Consider the following 23,599-nt stretch of genomic DNA (forward strand, 5'->3'; position numbering starts at 1 on the left):
GTAGGCCCAAGGTACCCCTGTGGGCAGGGTGCGGTGTATGTGAAGGGTAGGACATGCCCTGGTGTGTGTGGCATGTCCTGATAGTGAATTACAGCCAATTTCGTTTTTCACTATTGCAAGGCTTCCTGTTCCCAATAGGACAGAATGGGAAGTTTGTTTATAACATCTTATATACATAACTGGCCCGGGGAATTAGGTAGGAAAATACAGTTTAGTATGCCTGAACTCAGAATCTAAAGATGCATCTTTTAGTGAAGGTGATATTTACATTCTGTGTTTGAAAACACCACTTTTAGAAAGTAGGTATTTTCTTGCTCAGTCATCCAGTGTGCCTCTGCTGGAATGTGGATTGCCTGTCTGGCTTTTGAATGATAGAAGGCTGGGGAGCAGGAGTGGCTCAAGATAGTCTAGGTAGGTCAGGAAAGGGCTGAATAGACCTGGGCTGTGATGGGGGAAGGAGAGGAGTTTTCCTTGTACCTCAAAGGGCCTGGTCTGCCTCTGACAATGCAGTCTCCACCTCCTGCCAGGAAATCACACCAGAGAAAGCAAAACTGGTTCTGGCTAGGCACAGACACTCTCTGCCTAAGAGATCAAAGGATTTGGGGATATAAATATTGGGGCCCAAATCCCTGAACTTAAGAACTCATCGGGATCAAGAAGACTGACAAGAAGAAGAGATGGAGAAGCTGTGAGGAGGAATTATCACTTTGCTATGTGCTTTGCTGGGCTGACCTGCAGTGGCTGCTTCTATCTTGGGCAGTGAAAGGACTGGACTGAACTTTCTACTTTGTGAGTTTCTCCAAGGGTTTGAGGTAGAGCCTGCTCCTGTTCCAAAGTCTCAGGAACAGCAGACTTCAAGCTCTTCTGCCCTCAGCACTGGGGACTGTGTGTTTTGTGCTGCAACAGAAAAAAAGCAACTTGACGACGATGACGCCGCTGCCGACGCCGTGTCCTAACGGCACCGCAGGGGGTACCTCCGCAATGCTGCACAGTGACCCTGGTCTCACCGACGACTCCTGCTGATGCCGCCACCGAGCCGCTGCTCACACCGCGACCTGTGGGCACCACACTCCACACCATCTCGCTTCACGACGACGCCTTAAAATCACCGACGACGCTGCTGCAAGTCGAAATCGATGCTGCTGCTTGCACCGTGGTTCGAGGGCACCGGTGGTAAAGTTACACGACGCACCACCCTCATCCTGCCCCGCAGCCTTGGCCTACCGACGCTGGCACCATCGACTCCAGTTCGCCAGCCGACGACAGCGCTCCAGCAACGATGGCGCCGCAGCCTGCACTGTGACCTGCCAGCACCATGACGAGCACTGCCTTCATCTCGCACCTCAACCCTGGTCTCACCGACGACGCCATCTGACGCCGCCACCGAGCCGCTGCTCGCACCGCGACCTGAGGGCATCGCAGGCCGCACTGCTGCACTTCGCACCGCAGCACCTGACGCCTGCCGAGGCCAGCTCTCCTGACTGCAACAAAGAGGAGATCGACCAGCAACGCGTGTGACTTCTAGGGCCCCGACGACTCCTGCACCGACCTCCGGAACTGACGCCTGCGGACGTCGTGTTTTCGAAAGCCGTGATAGCCCCGGACTAAGCTATCGACATCAAGAAACTGTTTTTAAAGCTTATTTTACCAACTGTAGATTTTAAGTACTGTATTGTGGATTTTTATCGTTTTTGGTCGTCTTAAAGTATATAAAAATATTGCCTATTTTTCTAAACTGGTGTGGTGTCCTTTTGTAGTGCTTACACTGTAAAACTGTGGGTTATATGCAAATGCTTCACACACTGCCTCTAAGATAAGCCTGACTGTTCGTGCCAAGCTACCAAGGGGGTGAGCAGGGGTTATTTTAGGAGTGTAACTCCCTTATCCTGACTACGAAGAAGGGTCCCTATTTGGACAAAGGTGCATGTCCTTGCCAACTAGAGACTCCCATTTCTAACAAAGAGTGAGTTTGAAACTTTGTTTTTTGAAGGTCAGAAGACAAACTATGTTCTTCCCACCTTAACATCAGTATCCAGTTCAATTACATCTTTAGCAGAACGCTGCTTCGCACAGAGTACTCTCAGTATGCTTCCGCTTTATACAGAATAGGGCTTAAAATGAGCAAGCTGGTACCATAAAAGAAATATCACCGTCGCTTAGTTACATCGAGAGACTGGCCATTTTCTTACTGGTCTCAACTTTTGGAATCACGTTATATTGGAAGTCGCCACGACTGAACAGTATATGTCTTTATGAACAAAATAGGGTGGACCAGTGGTCTCCTTTGAAAGCATGGTTGTGCTATTTACTTGACCTTACATTAAGACACTAAGCCCTGACAAAGTCGATATTATCAAAGAAACACATGTTGGCTACTGTGAAGAACAAGCTATGAGAACAAACAAAAAAAATGATTTGTGGAGTCCAAGATTTGGAGTAAGAAATTGACGTGAGAAGTTCATAATCTGAAGGAACTCAGTAATTGAAGAATATAGTATTGTGATAACAAATATATATAAGCAGTAATCATTGTGTGCCAATTGGGCATACACAATTACATCTTAGGGTGATTACCTCAAACACAAGGACATTTAGGGTTTCAATTACCTTGAACAGGGTCTTGTTTAACATGTTGCTGTATTCAAACTTAACCTTTCAGCTCAGCTTGGGTCAGAATTCTGGAAAGCTGAACATCAATTAATAGACTGCCCTGATACCCCGTAGATATGTACTCTATTACCCGCAAAAAATGGTATGGGCAAGACTGGTGACATGGTCCTATGTTGGCCTACAAATATTTCAGAACAGAAAAAAGTACTGACAAATATTAGTTAAAGCGAGGTACCACTGTATTGACAACCTGCTATGTAAAGCTACAAAACAACTCACAGTCCTACATCCCAAAAACATTTTCCTCAGGGTTTGTCCACTTCTATTCAAGCATTTAAAACACTCAAAATGCCATCTGGTACTAGTTTTTTTATTTGAAAACAGTGAAATCAAGAATTTCATTCGGGAGAGAATATGTGCTTGTGATCTAAGAATCAGAAGAAAGAGAGGGGCACACTATTATTTTATTTTCACAAACTGACATGCAATCAGCCTTAAATGTGACAAAAATGACTATTAGAAATCTTAAGCTGTGGAGCAACATTTCTAAACATTTTGACTTCCGTGGACCTCCGCTGAATCAATCCTGGAAGCCTAGGACCCTGCCTGTTTAACTCCTGCAATTTTAAAAGTCAGAACAATATAGAAAAACACAGAAACAACTATATATCAAACAAATGCACAAAATATTAAATGTTTTATTTAATTAATTTTTTTTTACATTTTATTATAAATTTTAATGTGAAGATTGGTGCTTTTCAAGTTTTGGTTGTATTTCTAAAAGATGAAGTGATGTGCTATTTTCCAGTGTATAACTGTTTTTTACTCCTACTGCAAGCTCTCTTTTTGTCGGAGCATATCAGTGCTTCAGTTGTCCATAATAGAACCTGTTTCTTGGACTTGAGCACTCCCATGAATCATGAAACAATGTTGTGCTAATAGTATTAAATTTTCCAAACTTTTGCAGACCCCTGAGTTGGTGTTCAGGACTCCTAGGTGTCCGCGGACCCCAGGTTAAGAACCACTGCTGTAGATGAACATGTGGCGGAATAAAGCAGAGAATATTTTCACTTTATACTAGTTCTAAATAAATTATGGCGACTTACAAAAATAAACATTATTACAGGGCCTCTGATGATCCACCAAATACTTGCATTATCATTTATGTCCCAGCACCTGCAGAAAAAAAAGTATATATAAGTAGCTCAGTTCAGTTTAAACGCTGTCTTTCATATTTCCAATTCATTGTCAACATAATAATCCAAAATTCATTTTAACAGTATGCAAGAACTAAATAACAGTGTTTTATTTAGTAATCAACATAGCCTCATTTTTTGCATCCAAAAGAGAATAAACATTGGCAAAGGCATTTAGGGGCCTATTATCATGGCGGGCAGCAATTTACCCCCCCGCCATATTAGCATGGCGGGGGGTACCGTGGCGGACGGAAAGACCGTCTGCCGCTTTTCCTCCGGCAGGCAATCGCCACGATTGCCTGCCGGGTGGAAAAGGCCTATAATATGGTGGCAGTGCCTTGCAGGCACCGCCATCCATATTATGATGTGTGTGGTGTGCATGCAATTCCATGGCGGAGACGCCGCCATGGAAAGGCATGCAGAGTTTACTTTGGGGGCCCGGGTGGGTTGTGGGGCTGCACTTGGGGGTACCCATGGTACCCCCTACATTGGCATTCACAAGGTGGCAGGCACTGCGCAGTGCCTGTCATGTTGTGCATGCCAATGCACAACATGCATTTTTAACATTGTGGTGGGTGGTGCTTGCAGCACCGCCCGCCACAATGTTAAATATGCGAGATGCGACCGCCAGGTAGCGGTCGCATCCTAATGGGCACAGGGGGACCGCCGCACCTCTGGCGGTCGGTCCTGCTTACCGTTACGGTGGGGGACGGACTTTGTCCGCCCGCCATCGTAATGGACCCCTTAGTCTGGCTTTGGTTGCCAGACTTTAGCTTTTTGGCCTTGTCAATGCTTGTTTTGTTATGGTTTTTGTAAAACTATATTTTTGAGTACCTGATGGGCCCTTGCCAGTATAAAAAATAATAAACACTGGCCAAAATCAAAAATGTTTTTTAGTCTCGTAATGCACAGGTTACCTTAGCAGTCCCAGGTACTGAAGTGAACCACTTAGTGCGGATATGTTCCTTGGGAAAGAACAGAATGCTGTCTTACTGTTTAGTTTGCATGTGGCTGAAGTGGGCTGAACCCCTGCCCTGTGCTCATTGCTGTAATCGACAGGCCAATGGATGAAGAGGGTTGGCTGAAAGCCCCTATAAGTAAATATTATTTATATATATCTAGTGGCTAACACTAGACCTAATAAGTATTTCTTTTATCCCCAGCCTCAAATTCTGATAGAATTAGTGATTTTATTACAATGTCTCTTTACATACCCTTTCACTTTTAAGACTCAGCTTCGAGTCCAACAATAGTTCGTTGGCTATAGGACTTTACGCAGTAGGACAGAATATGATTTTCCGAAGTGAATATAATTATGCAACATCAAAAGAGGTTAATATTACCTCCGTTTAGGGAAACATTTCCTCCAAGATAGCTATTTATTTCTTAGGAATTACCACAACTTGTTTTTATTAAGGAGCTATTCTGTACCAGTCCAATGGATTTCGAATTGTCTTAAGTAAGTGGTTGGTCCGTCTACCCTCGACTGCCCACTTACCTTTGCTGTCCACCTCCTTTTCTCTGGCAGCAGCTGTTTCATGGTCTGGAGTCCATTGTGAGAGATGTGGAAGTGAAGTAGATATGCAGCGATTTCTCCTAACTTACTGCTGCAAGAGCACACAAGCCGTCCCTTGATGTTGTTGGTCCTTTCTTTGCCCCTGGAGTACTGCTAGTCAAAGTTATTACAATCCTGTCATTACGCACCCTGTGGCTATCAGTTTGGTAACTCCTAGATATTGTTCAAATTGATAAATGGCCTTAACTGAAGCCAGTTTTCGTACCAGGTATTTTCCTTACTGAGCCCTTGTGTAGTACCCTTTTCCATGGGAGGCACTGTGATGTCACATGAAATATAAATTTTATCCTCCAATGAGGATTTGAGCTCAGTCAATATGAAAGGAATAAAGAAATGTTGTGACTCTGTAAATGGTAAAAGAAAACACGTAACATAGATAACAAGGCGAAGCAGAAAATGGAGAAGATCCATTGACCTGGTTCCCATCTCTTGCTATTATTTTTGTCACTTTTTCCTGATTTGATTTGATTTTTTGCTGGCATGTTGAATTTCTGATGATCATTCCCAACACTGATGGTCTGATAATCTGTAATAAGACTGCACATGAACTTTAATGGAAGTATCAGAGAGAGTCTATAGACATTTTACCAAAGTTGTTTGGTGTAGTTGAGCGCTGATTTAGAGTTTGGAGGAGGGGTACTCTGCACAAATGTGACAGGTATTCTGTTGGCTGTAAGGATGTAATGCACTTGTAATAAGGCGCACAAGATATCTGTTATGTCAAAAGCACCAATATAATATGCGTGTCTTCTAAGATGAATTTTGCTTAATCAAAACATCACTGTAATTTATGTTCGATTGACATCTTCACAATTGGCAATTATTGGGTTCCCCAAGCATATTACACTGCATCTATTTATTGACAGGAAAAAAATAAATGTTTATTAATTGAATTTAGAACTTGTTTCAGTATCATTACCTTCATATTCTGGAATGCTTTATTGTGAAATCAGTTACAGGATGTACTAACTAATTTTACTTTTTCCCTTTAAATCGCATCATGTTTTTGCAGCCAAAAATCAAGCAGGAGAAGTATTGATGAATGAATTATGTCAGCCTATATTATATTCATCTCTGTATCTTCTGTGTATAATAAAAGCTTTGTATATCTGTTCTTTCTGTTCTTAATTTTACCCCCAATTTATTGGACTGTAGTTATGACAGAACATCTAATTTTCCATATATTTATGGCAAAGTTACTGGGGCCAAAGTTTGAGGAATTAGACCTGGGGTGGTTAGGTTGCAGCCTTAAGTAGTGAGGAACTAAAGTAGTTGTATATAAAAGCTCTTAAACTTGTCAGCCCTAGGGTGATCTTCGCCCAAACGTTTTGCCTTACTCCTCCATGTTTGCTGATCTTGTTTTTGTTGGCCTTAGGACTATGTGCCCTTTAGTACAGCCGACCAGTGCTAAAGTGTGTGTGCTCACTCCCTAATACATGGTAACTTTGCTCTACATCCAATTGGCACATTTAATTCACTTATAAGTACCTATTAAAGTGGTATTACCTGAACCCAGGTCCTGTAAATGAAATGCTACTAATGGGCCTACAGCACATATTGTGCCACCCACCTCGCCTTTCAAACATGTCTCATGCCTGCTACTGCAGCCTATGGGTGCACTTTTAAACAGCCATTTAGGCCTGACAAAATAAACCTTTTACCAGTCCTAAACCTTCCTTTTTGATACATATGAGTCACCCCTAACTTAGGCCCTAAATAGCCCATATAGCAGGGTGCAGTCCACTTTTAAGTTGTACTTGTCCTGTTAGGGAAAAAATCTTACATTCATTTGTAACTATGGCAAGGCCTGCCTCCCGTATAGGATAACATTGGGTTACCTTATAACATGTAATAAGTGATAATGGGTGCACACAAAAAGATCAAGTTTGGTCAACAAAGAATTGTAATTTAAAACCCTCTTCAATGGTAAAACCAGATTTTAAGTCACAATTCAGAAAATGCATTTTCTTGTCCCAATCATTTGTTGCCTGCAGCCTGCATCCTGGGCCACATGACTAGGGGTAGAAGCAGTTGGTCTTTGTGCATTACGCCTAGACAGTGAGAAAAAGGGGGAATAGGTGTTGGCAGGATGGGCCATCTCTGACTTGATAGGGGTGTGGGGCTGTCACCTACCACATTTACATATCACAAAGACTCTGCCTCAGCACATTCACAAAGGGTTTCACACTAGTGTTTTGTGCCCCCAGACAAGCTGGGACCAAGGGAGGGAGAGAGGAGGGTCTAGGCATCTCACGGGGTGCAAGCCTCTAGAAACCTCTCCCACTTCAAAGCTGGTACCAAGGATAAATTGTGGACCTCAGACCCCCCCTCTTGAATACACATCTGGACCTGTGGAAGACTCAGAAGAAGGACTGGTGTGCTGCTCTGCTGCAAGAAGGACAGAAACTCTGCTGCCCTGCTGGTGGAGTAAGAAGGACTGGACCTGCATCGTGTGCCCAGGACCACCAGAGTGACTCCAAGGGCTGGTTGGCTGGCCACCAGATCAAAGCCTCAGGGACAGAAAAGGCTCTAACCACCTTGAACCTTGCATCTGGACTCTGCCTGCTGTGGGTCTTGTCCCTCAAGTTGTGCCACTCTAGTCCTATACCCCTAGAAGTGGGTCTAAAGGCGCTCTGCCAGTCCAGCTGTGGTCTTTGGGGCAGAACTGACGTAGTGCTATGCATCTCCGCTTCAGAACCGCTGCTGCAAGACGCAGCCCCATCGCCGGACCCTGCACTTTTTAAGAACTGCCAACGCATGGCACCTTCTCAACGCAGGACCTCACATTGCAGCTCCACAACTCCTCAGAAACTCTTCTGCTTGACACATAATTGATGCAGGACCTCACATCGCAGCTCGCAGCTCGCAGCTCGCAGCTCACCAGAAATGCCGCTGTGCAACACATCCTCAACGGAGGATCTTGCAATGCTCCGCAACAAGGATTTAAGATACTTTGTTCAGTGGGTCTAACTGGGTCCCTGTATCCAGCCCACGCTCCATTGTGGTCAACCTGAACTTGTGACTTTGTCCCACGCTGGCATGACCGAATGACTACAGTTACTGCTTTGTGCTTTTAAACACTATTTTTACGTAAATCTTCAAAATTGCATATCTCCGATTTTACTAAATGGATTTTTGTCTCAAATAAGTTATTACATTTTATTCTAGTATTACTAAATTGGTGTGTTTTTTTTTTCTTGTGTTGAGTTTCACTTTATTACTGTTTGAGGTGCTGCATAAATACCTTACACATTGCCTCTATGTTAAGCCTGACAGATTTGTGCCAAGCTACCAGAGGGTTAAGCACAGGTTAATTTGGGGTTGTTTGTAACAGAAACCTGACTGGAAATTTAGTTGCTGCTCGATTCGGGTTTCACCCCCTCAACCAGTTATCTAATTTCCTACAAAAGCACTGAAGTTTAAAAAAAAATGTGACTGAAGTTAAGGTTGAATTGATATCAAGTTAGGTAGTTGTATGACTAATGGAACGATATTGTGAAAAGTATGAGAACATATTATCCTTTATTTAATTACCAAATAGTTTCAGAGTTACGTCACTTTTTTGTTGGATTTTGACATTTCTGAATGAATCTATTTATGTTTTGTAAAAGGATCTGGGCATATCTGAAGAAAGAAACTATTCGTATTTTTTGAGTAGGTGTGCAGTTTATTTTCGGCTCACTGGGAACATTTTTAGTTACTGCTCCTGTTCTTTTTTAGGTTCAACCTAGAGGCAGCACACATGCTCTGTCGCCTGGTGTCAATCTGTTGTATGTTAAAAAAAAATCTATAAAATGGATTTCAGCCCGCCGATTGCCTATCATTTGATGGCATCATTATCACTCTTCTTTGCTGCTTTCTAATTCGGAAACACCTGCAATGCCGTCACTTCCTCTTCTTTGTTTGGAGCATGAACTAAGTACAAATTGATGTACCTTAATTAGTGTCCGTCTGCTGTAATTGAGGTACTATTTCTTCCTTTTTTTGTATTCTTGAGGCGCTTTACATGAGCATCATTTACATTACACAATAATTTTTTTAGGCATGGGAAGATTAAGCGCCTGATTACGAGTTTAACGCAGTTGCGCTAGCTCTCCGTTGGCACAGCTGTGCCAAACCAGTGCAAAGACCGCCTTCCATATTACAAGTTGTACGAGTTGTACTTGTAATACAGCGGGCAGTCCTTTGCCCTTCCCATGGCAGTGCCTGGAAAACAGGCGCCACAATGGGAAAAGTAAAAAAAGCTCCAGCATGGCATGACATGGACGTGGCGGTCAATGCCATGCTGGAACTTTGTGGGAATACAGACAGGGGGGCACATGTTGTGCTCTCCCGAATGTATCCCCATATTAGAGTGGTCATGGGGGCCATGAAGGGCCCCCTTTGTTCCAGCACTGCCACCCTTATCAAGGTGGCGTTCCGCAATGAAATGGCTGGTGGTGCAGGAACTTATAATATGCTGAGCGGGATTGCGCCAGTCCCCCCTCAGCATAATGCATTGAGGCGCAGCTGCGACACCGCCAGGGAAGGACTGTTTCCTGGTGCTGCCAGTGGTCCACTGCCAATGCGATGGTGAACATCAGCAACACTGTGGGCCGCCACTGCAAGTCTAGCGGTTGGAAGATTGCCAGACTCATAATCAGCCCCAAGTGATTTGCTCAGAATGACAGGATGTTGAGGCGGTGCCGAAACTCGAACCTGGTTCTGCAATTCAGATGCTGGCTTCTTTGACCGTAGCCACATCCTACCTCCCTCTCCCCCTCCCTCCTCCATTCAGGTTTTGTGTGGTATGGGACAGTTACAGATTCTGCATAATTAAAAATTTGTCGCCACTACAGCATGTTCTATTGTGTGACATGTTATGCGAACTGGGTCCATCGCTGGATGTACCAAGCGCATTGAAGCGATGTGTCCAGGGAGACATTTTACCTCTTCTTTTCTAGCAGTTAGTGGGAAGTTGACTGCAGGAGACTTCCTGAAAGACATGGGGATATTAAAGCCGGTATTGGGCTGGTGCAGAGTCGGTCACAAGCATCTGCCGTTAGAGAAATCTAACACTTTAGCTTATAAGCCAGCCAGACCCTGTTTCTAACTGGACCATCACTTTCAGGTTTGAAGCTGCTTTTATTTTTCTTTGCTGAACTGAGTCGACGATAGATGTACCAAGGGATACATATATCTAGGTGTAACGCAGTGTATAAAGTCATCTTGTGCGCTGTGTTAAAAGGAAAGGACAGGAAAGCGTTGTATTTATCACAATAAGCCGCATTCCTGCCTTTTCTCAGCACTGGCGCTTAATGGGCTGCCTAGCGCCAACGCAGGCACCCTTGCATTGGTGCAATGGTGCATGTGTTGCATGCAGGATTGCTTTTGTGCAGGAAGGTGCACAAAAACAATCTCCTTAGGCATTTTCCTATATCTATGTGTGCTGCAAGATGCGAGAACGAGAAGAAATACAAATATTTCTCCTCGTTCCGCCTCCGCTGGGAAGATGTAGCATTTTGACACATTTCCAGGCCTACAAGTAATGGTAAATCTGGAAATTGCGTGGGAACGGCCACACAATGCTGTGGAATGCCTCCCTGGGGCAGATTAAAACAACACAACGATATGAGTAGCATTACTCCTAATTTATCAAGCCTCTCAGGGCCACGCAAAGTGGCCTTGCGTGGCTTGATAAATCGCAATTTGGGGTTGCATTGTGCATGCCACACGTTGCGTGGGGCAAAAGCGATGAAACCCCTTCATAAATAGGGCCCCAAGTCTTTTTGAGGGAGAATGTTCCTGCGACAGCCTGCATGTTTTTCCAAATTCTCATCTGCTTCAACATTGATCGAAGGCTAACAGAAAGTCAGATAGCTAGTGGAGTGCCATGTTTCGATGAGCTAAAAAGTACATGCCTATTTGAGCCAGGTCTTGCCATTGTTTCCGTATAACAAATCAATAACAGCACACCTGATTCACAACACTGCAAGTTGAACGTGCTTTCATTTATTTTAACTTTACTCCACTGTTAGCAGGTCTGCGGCAATAAACAGAGCATGCCCGATAGCAGACTCGCATTTAATGTAAGAATTCACTTCTCCGTTAAAGCACAGCATGACACTTTTACTGAAATATTCTGCCGTTAGTTTTTATTTCAGTCAATCAGCATACTGTGTTGCAATCCATGTATTTATTTCTCAAGAGCCCTTTTTGAATTGTACTCTGCGTTGTCAGGACTATGTGTATTAAAAACAATGCTGTATATGCGAGTATTCTACATAGTTTGTGACTCAGCCGGCTGTGTCATAAACTTTCCCCCCTTTATTTACCATACTGTACAGCGTGGCTAAAACCCATTGATAATGCGAATAGGCGAGACCTATTGACTTTGCCAATGTTTGTTTTATATCTCTCAGATGAGTCTCCCACCTGGGATAGCTCAGGTCACAGAAAATCCAGATTCCCCCCTCTCTGAGGCTCCAACAATCTGCCTGCTCTGCGTTGAGAAAACATCATTGAGGAGAGGGGCTTCGGTCTCTCCTTACCACTTTCTTGCATGGGAGGTCATCCGTTTGATGACACATAAGGTCAGGGCTCTAAGTGGGATAAAAAAACTGGGGGTCTCTCAGAGGGGCATGGCCGATGTAATTAAGGGCGTGGCTTAAAAATAGGCAAGGTAAAAATCTGCCCTGAACCTTGTGTGCCGACCCACTGGTATTTTGCTGCTTCTGTTATTGCATCCAGATATATACTACACCAACTAACATTACACCTGAAACAAGCCAGGGCTATTGGCTTTGCCAATGGTCAGTGCTTAATTTGGGCCGGTGCTTTCCAGTGCTCAGCACCGGCACTTAATTGGTTTCCGGTGCTCGGCACCGCCACCTAATTGGCTCATCTAATTTAGAGATGAGCGGAACAACAGTTGTTTAGGAATACTATATACATTCAAAAATTGCTAACACCTACCACCCCAGCTATTCCCTTACATTTGGGGACCTGGAATAATCTGAACTGTCACATTTACATGCGGGAGGGATGGTTAGTAGTTGTTTTGGCAGCGATGACAAGGGCGATGGGTGGTGCAAGCTGCAGTAGCCTCCTGGTCAGAGCCCTAGCACTTAATATTTTACAAATTAAGCACTGCCAATGGTTGTTAGTTGAGTAAGTTAAATAAGCAACAACTATGGCTTCGTTGTTTCGTATAGAATATTGAAAATGCTTCAGTTCTGAAATGATGAGGCTGTGAAAGAACTATAAGGAGTCGTTTTGAAGTTACATCAAAGGCAGTGAAGGATGGGACTGGTGCAGAGTTAAGATATTTTTTTTCAACCTGAGGGTGAGGGCAAAATGGAGAGCCCGATAGGGACCCGTCCCCGCAGCTGCTTTTTAGAACCGCCGGTTCTCAGCACCGACAAGACCCGGCCCAAATAAAGACCTGCATAAGGTTATCTGTTAATAGTATTCTACCGATTTGTGACAGAGGTTTGCTTGTTAGGAGTGGGAAAACACACTGGGGTGGGGCAATGTATAGTATGTATTTTTAAAAGAAAGCTGTGTTTGTTTGCTGTCTTGCCTTACACTCAAAAGAAAGTTATACTCCCTGCATCGTTTCCCTGGGCAGGTCTCTTGCCTGTGAAGAAGCCCTCATCCCTTCTCCCATTACTAAGTTGCCTATTGTTCAGTTAAGCTGTACTAAAATTGCAATAAACATTAATTTTCTAACAATTGAATTCTAGAATATTATTGTAAGGTAAACCACTTTGTGTTCGCCCCCTACACGTTTCTCATATTGAAATATATAGTATGTGGAAAAAAACAAACCTATCCGCACCCAACCACTAGAAGGCAGAATTGTGTAAAGCATTTGATTAAATAGGAGAGATTTCACGCTGTAAAAACGCCTTACCCTCTGTCTTCGTAGACCTGCCTGCATGTGGACCATGCAATAATAAACACCAGCGGCAAACCTGCAACGACAGGGTTTACACATTTCACAAATTCAAACTCGTACCCAACAATAAAGGTTACAACAGGTACTCCAAGGGGGGTTTGGGGGGCAGCCGATCACCGTGAGGTCTGCCCCCAGGCAGATTGGAAGGGGGAGGGGCTAGCTGAGTAGCAGCCATTTTGTGGGACTTTGGGCTACATTGGGATTAGCCCAATTGTAGCCCAATATTAATTTGTAGCCCAAGGGATATATGAGGGTTTTTCGCGCCTCACCAGCAACCATTTTACCTTTGGTGACCTGGTGGCTGGGAGCGCTGTAGGTTTAGCTTTTTTCTTGGCCTTGTGGCTGTGTACTTTGGGGAGGTTAGTATAGTTCTTGCAGGTTTTTGAGGAATTTTCAGCATGTCCTGTGAGGATTATCGCGCTTTGGAGGCAGTGCGTTTGCTGAGTGAGGCCGGCCGGCTGGACTTGATTATGCCGAAGGCCTCGGGTGGCGCGCGCCCAGCGAGGCGCAAGTCAGCGAAGGTGGCGGCCGCCGTGGCGGCTTGTTCGCCCCCCCAGAAGGCGGGAAAAGGGAAGGTTAGTGCTGGGGACCGTGCAGGTGGCAGGAGCGCGGCCCCGTCGGGGGTTGCTGCGCCTCGCGGGGGGGGCGAATGCAGAGTTAGCGGGTAAATGCAGAAGGGCCCGCGGGGGAGCGCATCCCGCGTCTCCCCGCCGAGGTCACGGGAGTTCAGGGAGTGGCAGGAAAGAGGCCCCGCGAGGGGAGGGTGTTTCAGGGCCCCCAATTATTGAAGCTCCTGCTCGCAGTGGCAGGAGCGGGTCAAGTAGAGGAGGGCAGTCGGGCGAGGGCGCCGGGGGAGGTCCTGGGCAGCAGGGGGTGGAGGTTGGTGTGCACATGGCACCCGGACAGGCCGCAGAGCGGCTGGGAGCCGGTCCTGGGAGGAAAAGGGCTAAAAAAGGCCCGTGATCTACATCTGTGGGGGACTTGCTGGCTGCACCCTTTATGGTGTCTGGGGGCACCGGGAAGGAGGTGGTGGGCGGGGTAGGGGGATGGGCGAGGGGTTTCCGGAAGGGAAAGCACGTGGGGGGGCGATGGGGGTGTCCAGGACAAGGGGTTTGGGTGTGGAGGCTGGGCCGAGTTGGAGCGGGGTGCAGCAGGTTTGGAGTGGAGCGACGGGGAGAGGGATCAGAGGGAGAGTGGAGAGGTGATAGATCTGAGTGTGGTGGGGCGGGGGTGGGTGGCCAGCACTTTTGGGCCAGGCAGGAAGAGGAGCTGGGATGGGAGAGAGAAGAGGGATAGGTCCAGCACACCAGACCATGCCTTTCTTTTTCAGGCGGTGGAGCGACGCGGGGTGCCAGACTTGGTAGGGCTGGGAGCGACCCGATGGCGCCAAGGAGAAGAGAGGGTTGAGCCTCGTTTGGCGCACCCAGTACTGCCAGCTGATCCCATCGTGGCTGTCAAAAGTAGGCCCAGGGCGGGCTCACCGGCCCCAACACCCACTGGGCCTCAAGGGTCCGGGGGACACCACAGAAGGAGGAGCACCGAGGACGACCTTTTGAGTAGTGTGAGGAGGGTGCAGCGTGCAGCGTGCAGCTCCGGCTGGGAAAGCCTTTGGTTCCAGAGAGGAGGAACTAGATTCTGATGAGGATAGCATGGAGGAGGGAGAGTAAGGGACATGGAAGACAAGGGAGTAAGGGGGCCGAGTAATTCTGTGCATAGTGCTTTACAGGTGTCACGACGCCAGGCGGAGCCCACGGGTCCGGCATCGCATTTGGAGGAGAGATCGGCCCCCTTGGCAAGACGGCCAGATGAAAGTCGGGCGGAATCATTAGCACCAGGTAAACAGGCGGCGGGATTGCGACCCTTAATGGTGTCATGGGCGTGGGGGGGGTGACCAGGTGGGGAGAAAGGGGGGTAGGTTGCGGCAGGGTACGTATGTGCTGGAGGTGGGAGTAGGGACGGATGACTCAGGTAAGGGGTAAGCGGAGGGCGCAGGCAAAGCATAAGGAAACACAGGAGACAGCACGCCTGACAAGAAAGGGACGGTAGAAATACAGACAGTGGAACCTGAGACCCAAGTAGAAATTAAAGAGTTAAAAATAAAAAGGTTGCCGTACATGGGCGTCACTATGCCATTAGGCGCGCATCTAATGCTGACCACTAAAGAACGTATATGGAAGGGTGTATATGTGGCGATGCTTAAACTCCTTCACAGAGAAGTTAGGGCAAAAGAAGGGTCTAAAGAGGAGGAATTTGAGTTGGCCAAATGGCCAAAATGTACCTTTGACATTGGAGAATTGGACGGCAGCATTCCTCATATATGCCAGTGTGTACTGTGAGAAAAAAAACGGAAAGGTATCTGGACATGTTCAAGTACATGGACGTGATCAGGAAGGCCCAGATTACAGGGGGTGGCTATGCATGGGCCCAATATGATGAAGAGTTTAGAGCACGCATGGCGTGGGACCCAGAGGCCAAATGGGGTGAATTGGACACAGACTTATGGCAATATGCGATAGGGCGGGAAAAACCATCTTCACGGCCAGCGGCCTCCCACTTGTGTATCGGCCCTTTCGGGGGCGCCCCACCTGGGGAGGGGTGGGTGGCCCAGGAAGAGGACAGGCGGGATCAAAAGGGGCTTGCTGGGAGTACAACAAGGGATTGTGCACTTGGGAGTACTACAGGTTTAGGCATGTCTGCTCGAGTTGCGGAGGCAGACATGCGTTGGTCAATTGTTTTGGGGGAGGGCAGGGGCAACAACAGGGCAACTTGCAGTGGCAGTCAGGTGGGTTTAGGACGGGGGTACAGCCTAGGACGAGAAGGTGGGCAGACAATTTAAAGTCAGCAAAAGAGCACCCAGGCATAGTACAGGAAAAACTTGATAAAGAGGTGCGTGAGGACCGCATAGCGGGACCCTTTGAGGATTGGCCTCTAAGAAATTTGATTGTGTCACCCATGGGAGTGGTGCCGAAGAAGGAACGAGGGCAGTTCCGCCTAATACAACATTTGTCGTGGCCCGAAGGGGGCTCGGTGAATGATTTCATCAACGAAAGTGAGGCCACGGTGTCCTATTTATCAGTTGACGTGGCCATGTCACTGGCCTGTGACCGCGGGCGCAACGGCGATGATGGCAAAGTGCGACATAAAGTCGGCTTTCCGGTTGCTTCCAGTCCATCCAGATGATTGGGATCTTCTTGGTATCCATTTCAATGGTAAATGGTACGTGGACAAAGCATTACCGATGGGCTGTTCTATGTCTTGCGCACTTTTTGAATGCTTCAGCACGTTCCTGCAATGGTTGTTTTTGGAACGGACGGGTCACCAAGGAGTAACACACTACCTGGATGACTTTTTCTTTGTGGGTACCTCAGACTCCATGGACTGCCAGAAGGCGCTGGACAGTTTCAATGAGATCATGAGGGAACTGGGCGTGCCATTGGCACCAGAACGGACAGGTCACCAAGGAGTAACACACTACCTGGATGACTTTTTCTTTGTGGGCAGCTCAGACTCCGCGGACTGCCAGAAGGGGCTGGACAGTTTCAATGAGATCATGAGAGAACTGGGCGTGCCGTTGGCACCGGCAAAAACTATGGGGCCCTGCACGGCTCTGTCCTTTTTGGGGCATTGAGTTGGACTCTCAATTGATGGAGGCATGCCTTCCGGCGGGCAAAAAGCAGCAAATGTTGGGGCTGCTGGCGACAATTTTGTCAAAAAACAAGGTCACTGTGAAGGAGATTCAGGTGCTATTGGGCCACCTTAACTTTGTTTGTAGAGTGGTGAGAGTAGGGAGGAGGGTTTGGAGGCGACTGGGCAGGGCACTAGCAGGACAGAGACCTCATCATCATGTGCGTCTGTCTGCGGGGCGAAGACTTGCAATTGTGGCAGTTTTTATTACAGAACTTCAATGGCATCCCCTTGATGCGGGAGGGTGACATGGTTTGGGATGTACAAATGTTTTCTGATGCTGCAGGCAGCAAGGGCTTTGGACTTTACTGGCAAGGGAAATGGTGTGCGGAGCAGTGGCCTCTAGAGTGGGTGGGGGGGCAGGAGCATAGCCTTTTTGGAATTCTTCCCTCTGGTGATTGCTTTATGGGGAGAGCAGCTGGCACACAAAAAGGTACCTTTCAGAATTGACAACATGGCGGTAGTAGAAATTGTGAGCCGCCAGTCGGCCAGGGATGAACAAGTCTTGAAATTGCTGAGAGTGTTTGTGGTGGGCTGCTTACAGCAAGATATTGCCTTTCGTGCAGTGCATGTGTCAGGTGTGGACAATGACATAGCGGATGCTTTGTCTCGTTCACAGTGGGGGATTCTGTGGGCTAGGCAAGGACGTGGACGGGAACCCGACCAGCATTCCGCAGCAGTTGTGGTACGTAGGCAGCAAAGGATGTTGCAGCTGGTTTTAGGGTCTCTTGCGCAATCCACGAAGACAGCGTACAGGACAGCATGGGGAAATTTTTTGCGCGCCGGTGCTAAGCGCCGGGACTCACTAGTGCTCCGAAGGGAAGACGTGATTCAGTTTATTTTGGATCTGATTGACAGGGGACTTTCTAGGGTTACAATCGCGGGCAAACTGGCAGGGATTGCCTTTGTGGGAAAATTGTTGTGGGGTTATGCGCTATCCGCAGGGGAAATCGGGACGGGGATGCTGGAAGGTTGGGCCCGGGAATGTGGCCATGCAGCCAGGGTAAGGAACCCCCTGTCTTGGGATCTGTTGGGGGGGGTTATTCAGATTTTGCCTGGGGTATGTACAGACGAATATGAAGTTTATCTTTTCTCCACTCTGATGCCGTGGAGGTTTTTTGGGGCCTTTCAGGTCTCAGAAATGTTGGGGTCGAAATCTGGGGAGGGGCTATTATGGAGCGAGGTGTCCCCTTTCAGGGATAGGATCTGCATTTGGTTGTGGAAATCTAAGACAGATCAGAGAGGAGGGGGAAAATGGGTGTCACTGCAAGCTGCCGAACCGCAGCTGACTTGCCCGTGCAGGTGGGGAGCAAGGTGGAGATCCTTGGCCCCGCTCCAGTTGGGCTAGTTTTTATACATGCAAACAGGCGGAGTGCGAAAGCTTCCCAGCTTTTAGCGGTGTTGAGGAAAGCACTGGTCGGGCTGGGGATTGAGGGGAAAGGTTTTGGGACGCATTCGTTCAGGATTGGGGCAGCATCAGAAGCGAACAACCAGAGTTGGGGGCGAGGGGACATCATGAAGTTGGGTAGATGGTCCTCTGATTGCTACCAGCGTTAGGTGTGCAGCGCATCCAGGGTGTTGTAGCGCGGTTATGTTGTTTTCCCAATGTTCATTCATGTTTCTCGTTTCAGGTTCGGTGATGGGTCCCCTCGCCAGGGAGATGTCTATATGGATTGTGGGACATTCCTTTGTGAAGTGGGCACAGGTCCAGGCCTGCGCCTGTTATTTTGGGAAAAACCTTGGTTTTAATAAAGATCTGTTTAAAGTTTATTGGAGGGGAAAGGGGGGAATGCGATGGAAAGAGTTTGCTACAGGTTTTAATTGGGATTTTGGTGGCTGGAAGGTGCCCCGACGTGCTGGTCATTTATCTCGGGGAGAATGACATGGTGAAGCAAACTGGTTTGGCAATAATGAGACACATGAAGCGTGATTTGGCGTGGGTAAGGCAACAGTGGTCCGGTTGTGCCGTCATATGGACAGAATTTGTTCCTCTTAGGGTCTGGAGAGTAATGGTAGATCTGACAGCGGTAGATAGGGCCAGGAGAAAGCTCAACACTGAGATGGTGCGTTTTTGTCGGCACCTGGGTTTTGCTAGGATCGCTCACAGGGACATTAAGTATGACACACCGGATTTTTTCAGGGGGGTAGGGTTTATTTATCCAGGTTAGGCATGGACTTGTACTTACTAGAAATTAGGGAAGTCTTTTCCAGGTTGCTGAATGTGCGACGGTACGGGGTCAGACCTAGGAGGCAGGGGGGCAGGAAAATGGGGAGGCGGCATTTCCACCTACCCTCCCGCCTTTTCCTGGGTGGCAGGATTGTTGAAAGTTGGCCAAGATTGGCTGAAGTTTTTAGTTAAGTGTTGGTAGTTTGTGAGCAGGGGCAGGGAAGTGGTAACCAGGTAGGCTAAGTTTAGACTAGAGGTTTGTTTGTTACAGTTGCACAAAGGCAGGTAGGGGTTTGGGTCATTGGAGGATAGGATTTGTAAATGCAATATTGTGTAAGATTGTGTAATATGGTTGTAATGTAATGTTATTTTGTATTTGGCAGGGTGGGGGATTTATGTGGGGTTCGTAGGGGTGTGGGGGGATCAAGGGGACAGGTAATCTATGTATAGTGAGGTTTTAGTTTTGTAAGGCAGTTGCCAGTGTTAATAAAGTGTGATATGCACCTGTATCAATAAAGCAGCCTTTTACACACACAAATTGGTCTTGGTTCGGCTTGCCCCCCTCCCTCCCAATACTTTTGGGGAAACAATATAAATAAATAAAACGGTACCCCAGCCAAGGGCGATGTACCACCAGAAGTACTTTTTTTCTGAGAAGAACGAAACGAACAGTAAGGTGTGAAGGTACAATCCTTCGACCAGCAGCCAGCTGTAATTCGCCATAACGCAATACTGAAAGAGAACCAGCATCATCTTACATCCGGTCTGAAAGAGAAAAATTACAGCACGATGAGCCCTCCGGTACGTCACTTGATCACATCACAATATATCCCGAATGACACTGAATAGCTAAGTAATATTTTAAAATGGAGGGTAATGTCTAATTCTGCTTTACCCAGCTGACACAATTATGTAATCACGCAGACAAATGATCTGATCTCACTAAACAGGAATGAGGGAAGAGACGCTTACTCTTTTTAGTTATGGTTTTAATTTTCACTCCATTTGATTGGCATCAAAGTGAACAGCTGTGACAGTGGTTGCGCACAGCATATCTGTTCTGATTCATAACCAGGTGCACCCTGCTGGAACCCACTGCGGGAGGGCGGCCCTACTAACTGGTTGATTTATTTTCTGTGTTCTATAACTCTGCTTCATATTTTGGCATTACATTGAGTTCAGGCTAACGTCATTAGCATAAGCCAAGAGAAAGTCTGCAATGGACAATGGGCAAAGTAATAAGTGTTCGTTTCTGCAGTTCTTACCATTTAACTTGAAATGCCATTAAAAGCAGTGTCTATTTAGAAAAGTTTTTCTATGAATTGGGAAACTGATAAAAGCTTTGACCTTGAACTTACCTAGTAAGTATTTTTATTTTTTATTTCGCTGTTCTCATAAGGGAAAACTTTTTAGGTCTAGCTTGATTTTGACCCTGTCTACAAGACCTTAGCCCCGAACACGAGTGCTCTGGTAAATTCCAATATATGTGGATTTCGAAATTGCCGGTACCACACATATTTGACCCTGGAGTTTATGGGAAACACTACACCAACGCAGTGTACTAAGTACATTTAGGCAGCTGAAACCTAGAAAAAGTTAGCTGGGAAAAATGACCAGAAAGCAACCAAATCTGCAAGTTAGGGGATAACTTTTAACTTATACTATTTATCGCAACTGCTAAATTCCAAACACATGGAGGGGCGGGTCTTGTTTGGCTCTGAGATGTACAAAAGGGGGTGGTGATGGACGGAGCATCAGAACCAATCAAACACTCACACCCAGTCAACAGATCTGGGTTTGATCCATCACCGTTCTTTAACACCACTCTGCCACCCCAGTTCAGACATGGCCATATGCAAATCAGTCTGACCCTGTGCCTCATGGGAACAGTCCAGCCTGAACTGCCAAGCCACGCCTTCCCTGGACCGGAAACAAGCTTCCTAGGACCGGTTTCTGGCATTTCAGCCGTCTTCAGCCAGGCTTGCTTGAATCCAGTGGCAAAGTGAGCAAGGGACTCACGTCTGAGCATACCCTGCCAACTTATGGCGAACAAAGAGGTACAAAAGGGGGTGGTGATGGACGGAGCATCAGAACCAATCAAACACTCACACCCAGTCAACAGATCTGGGTTTGATCCATCACCATTCTTTAACCCACTCTGCCACCCCAGTTCAGACATGGCCATATGCAAATCAGTCTGACCCTGTGCCTCATGGGAACAGTCCAGCCTGAACTGCCAAGCCACGCCTTCCCTGGACCGGAAACAAGCTTCCTAGGACCGGTTTCTGGCATTTCAGCCGTCTTCAGCCAGGCTTGCTTGAATCCAGTGGCAAAGTGAGCAAGGGACTCACGTCTGAGCATACCCTGCCAACTTATGGCGAACAAAGAGGTACAAAAGGGGGTGGTGATGGACGGAGCATCAGAACCAATTAAACACTCACACCCAGTCAACAGATCTGGGTTTGATCCATCACCGTTCGTTAACCCACTCTGCCACCCCAGTTCAGACATGGCCATATGCAAATCAGTCTGACCCTGTGCCTCATGGGAACAGTCCAGCCTGAACTGCCAAGCCACGCCTTCCCTGGACCGGAAACAAGCTTCCTAGGACCGGTTTCTGGCATTTCAGCCGTCTTCAGCCAGGCTTGCTTGAATTCAGTGGCAAAGTGAGCAAGGGACTCACGTCTGAGCATACCCTGCCAACTTATGGCGAACAAAGAGGTACAAAAGGGGGTGGTGATGGACGGAGCATCAGAACCAATCAAACACTCACACCCAGTCAACAGATCTGGGTTTGATCCATCACCGTTCTTTAACCCACTCTGCCACCCCAGTTCAGACATGGCCATATGCAAATCAGTCTGACCCTGTGCCTCATGGGAACAGTCCAGCCTGAACTGCCAAGCCACACCTTCCCTGGACCGGAAACAAGCTTCCTAGGACCGGTTTCTGGCATTTCAGCCGTCTTCAGCCAGGCTTGCTTGAATCCAGTGGCAAAGTGAGCAAGGGACTCACGTCTGAGCATACCCTGCCAACTTATGGCGAACAAAGAGGTACAAAAGGGGGTGGTGATGGACGGAGCATCAGAACCAATCAAACACTCACACCCAGTCAACAGATCTGGGTTTGATCCATCACCGTTCTTTAACCCACTCTGCCACCCCAGTTCAGACATGGCCATATGCAAATCAGTCTGACCCTGTGCCTCATGGGAACAGTCCAGCCTGAACTGCCAAGCCACGCCTTCCCTGGACCGGAAACAAGCTTCCTAGGACCGGTTTCTGGCATTTCAGCCGTCTTCAGCCAGGCTTGCTTGAATCCAGTGGCAAAGTGAGCAAGGGACTCACGTCTGAGCATACCCTGCCAACTTATGGCGAACAAAGAGGTACAAAAGGGGGTGGTGATGGACGGAGCATCAGAACCAATCAAACACTCACACCCAGTCAACAGATCTGGGTTTGATCCATCACCGCTCTTTAACCCACTCTGCCACCCCAGTTCAGACATGGCCATATGACCACGTCATCAAGAGCTCTGACGCAGCCTAGTCCTTGGTTTTGCCATGTCCTTCCCGGAAACTGTCTGTCCTGAGGGCATGCAACATGGTGGTGCCTGAGCAGCTCAGGCAAGGACAGCCAGGACTGAGAGGTGCACCAAACTGACCCTACAGGGCAGGCATCAGGGTATGCAGCAGCACAATACACCACACAGGGCATGTGGGACGTGATTGCAGCACAACAATCCATAAAAAAGCAATAGGGAGGGGACAGGACCATGCACATGGACAACAGAGAACAGTGGGGAAAGAGGCAATGGTAGCTAGCTGACCATAATGGGCAGACAGGACAGAAAGCTGCAGCATAACAGACCATAAAGGGCAGGAGGGACGGATCAGGGGCATTACAATGGAACAGACAAGCCAGGAGGGAGGGAATAGGGGTCTGCACATGGAAACAGAGGGCTGGGGGCAAGGGGGCAGGGCAGGAGCAGCAAGATGACCATGGAGGTCAGGAAGGATGGGCACTAGAAACAAGACACACCATGGAGAGCAACAATGAGACTATGGTGGCATACACACAGACCATGGAGGGAAGGTGGGAGGGGGTCAGGGGCAGCTAGCTGACCACACGGGGAAGGTGGGAGGGACCATGGCAGCACAGAAGACCATGCATGGCAAGCGGGAGGGTTAGTGGCAGCACAATGGCTATGATGGGCAAGAAGGAGGGTGCAGGGGCATGCACAAAGGACCATGGAGGATAGAAGGGAGGGTCAGGACCTGGGCACAGACAAGAGAGTTCAGGGGAAGGGGCCTCACAACAGACCGCGCGGGGCAGGCAGGAGGAGCAGTTGCAGCACAACAGATCAGGGAGGGCAGAAGGGTGTGGCAGTAAAATGGACCATGGAGGACATGAGGAAGGGGATAGGGG

General features: G+C 47.5%; 1 protein-coding gene across 1 annotated transcript in view; it reads right to left on the reverse strand.

Annotated features, from left to right (window-relative positions):
- Positions 1-23,599, reverse strand: part of SCTR (secretin receptor) — a 416,552-nt gene that overhangs the window by 98,403 nt on the left and 294,550 nt on the right. The window contains exons 7-9 of the mRNA XM_085647486.1: positions 19,784-19,937; positions 13,277-13,337; positions 3,717-3,786 (exon numbers count right to left, since the gene is read on the reverse strand). Coding sequence (XP_085503612.1) covers positions 3,717-3,786; positions 13,277-13,337; positions 19,784-19,937 — 285 coding nt within the window. The remainder of the gene's footprint in view (positions 1-3,716; positions 3,787-13,276; positions 13,338-19,783; positions 19,938-23,599) is intronic.

Source organism: Triturus cristatus, chromosome 3_2 (assembly GCF_964204655.1).
Source record: "Triturus cristatus chromosome 3_2, aTriCri1.1, whole genome shotgun sequence".
In the NCBI taxonomy this organism is placed as follows: Eukaryota; Metazoa; Chordata; class Amphibia; order Caudata; family Salamandridae; genus Triturus; species Triturus cristatus.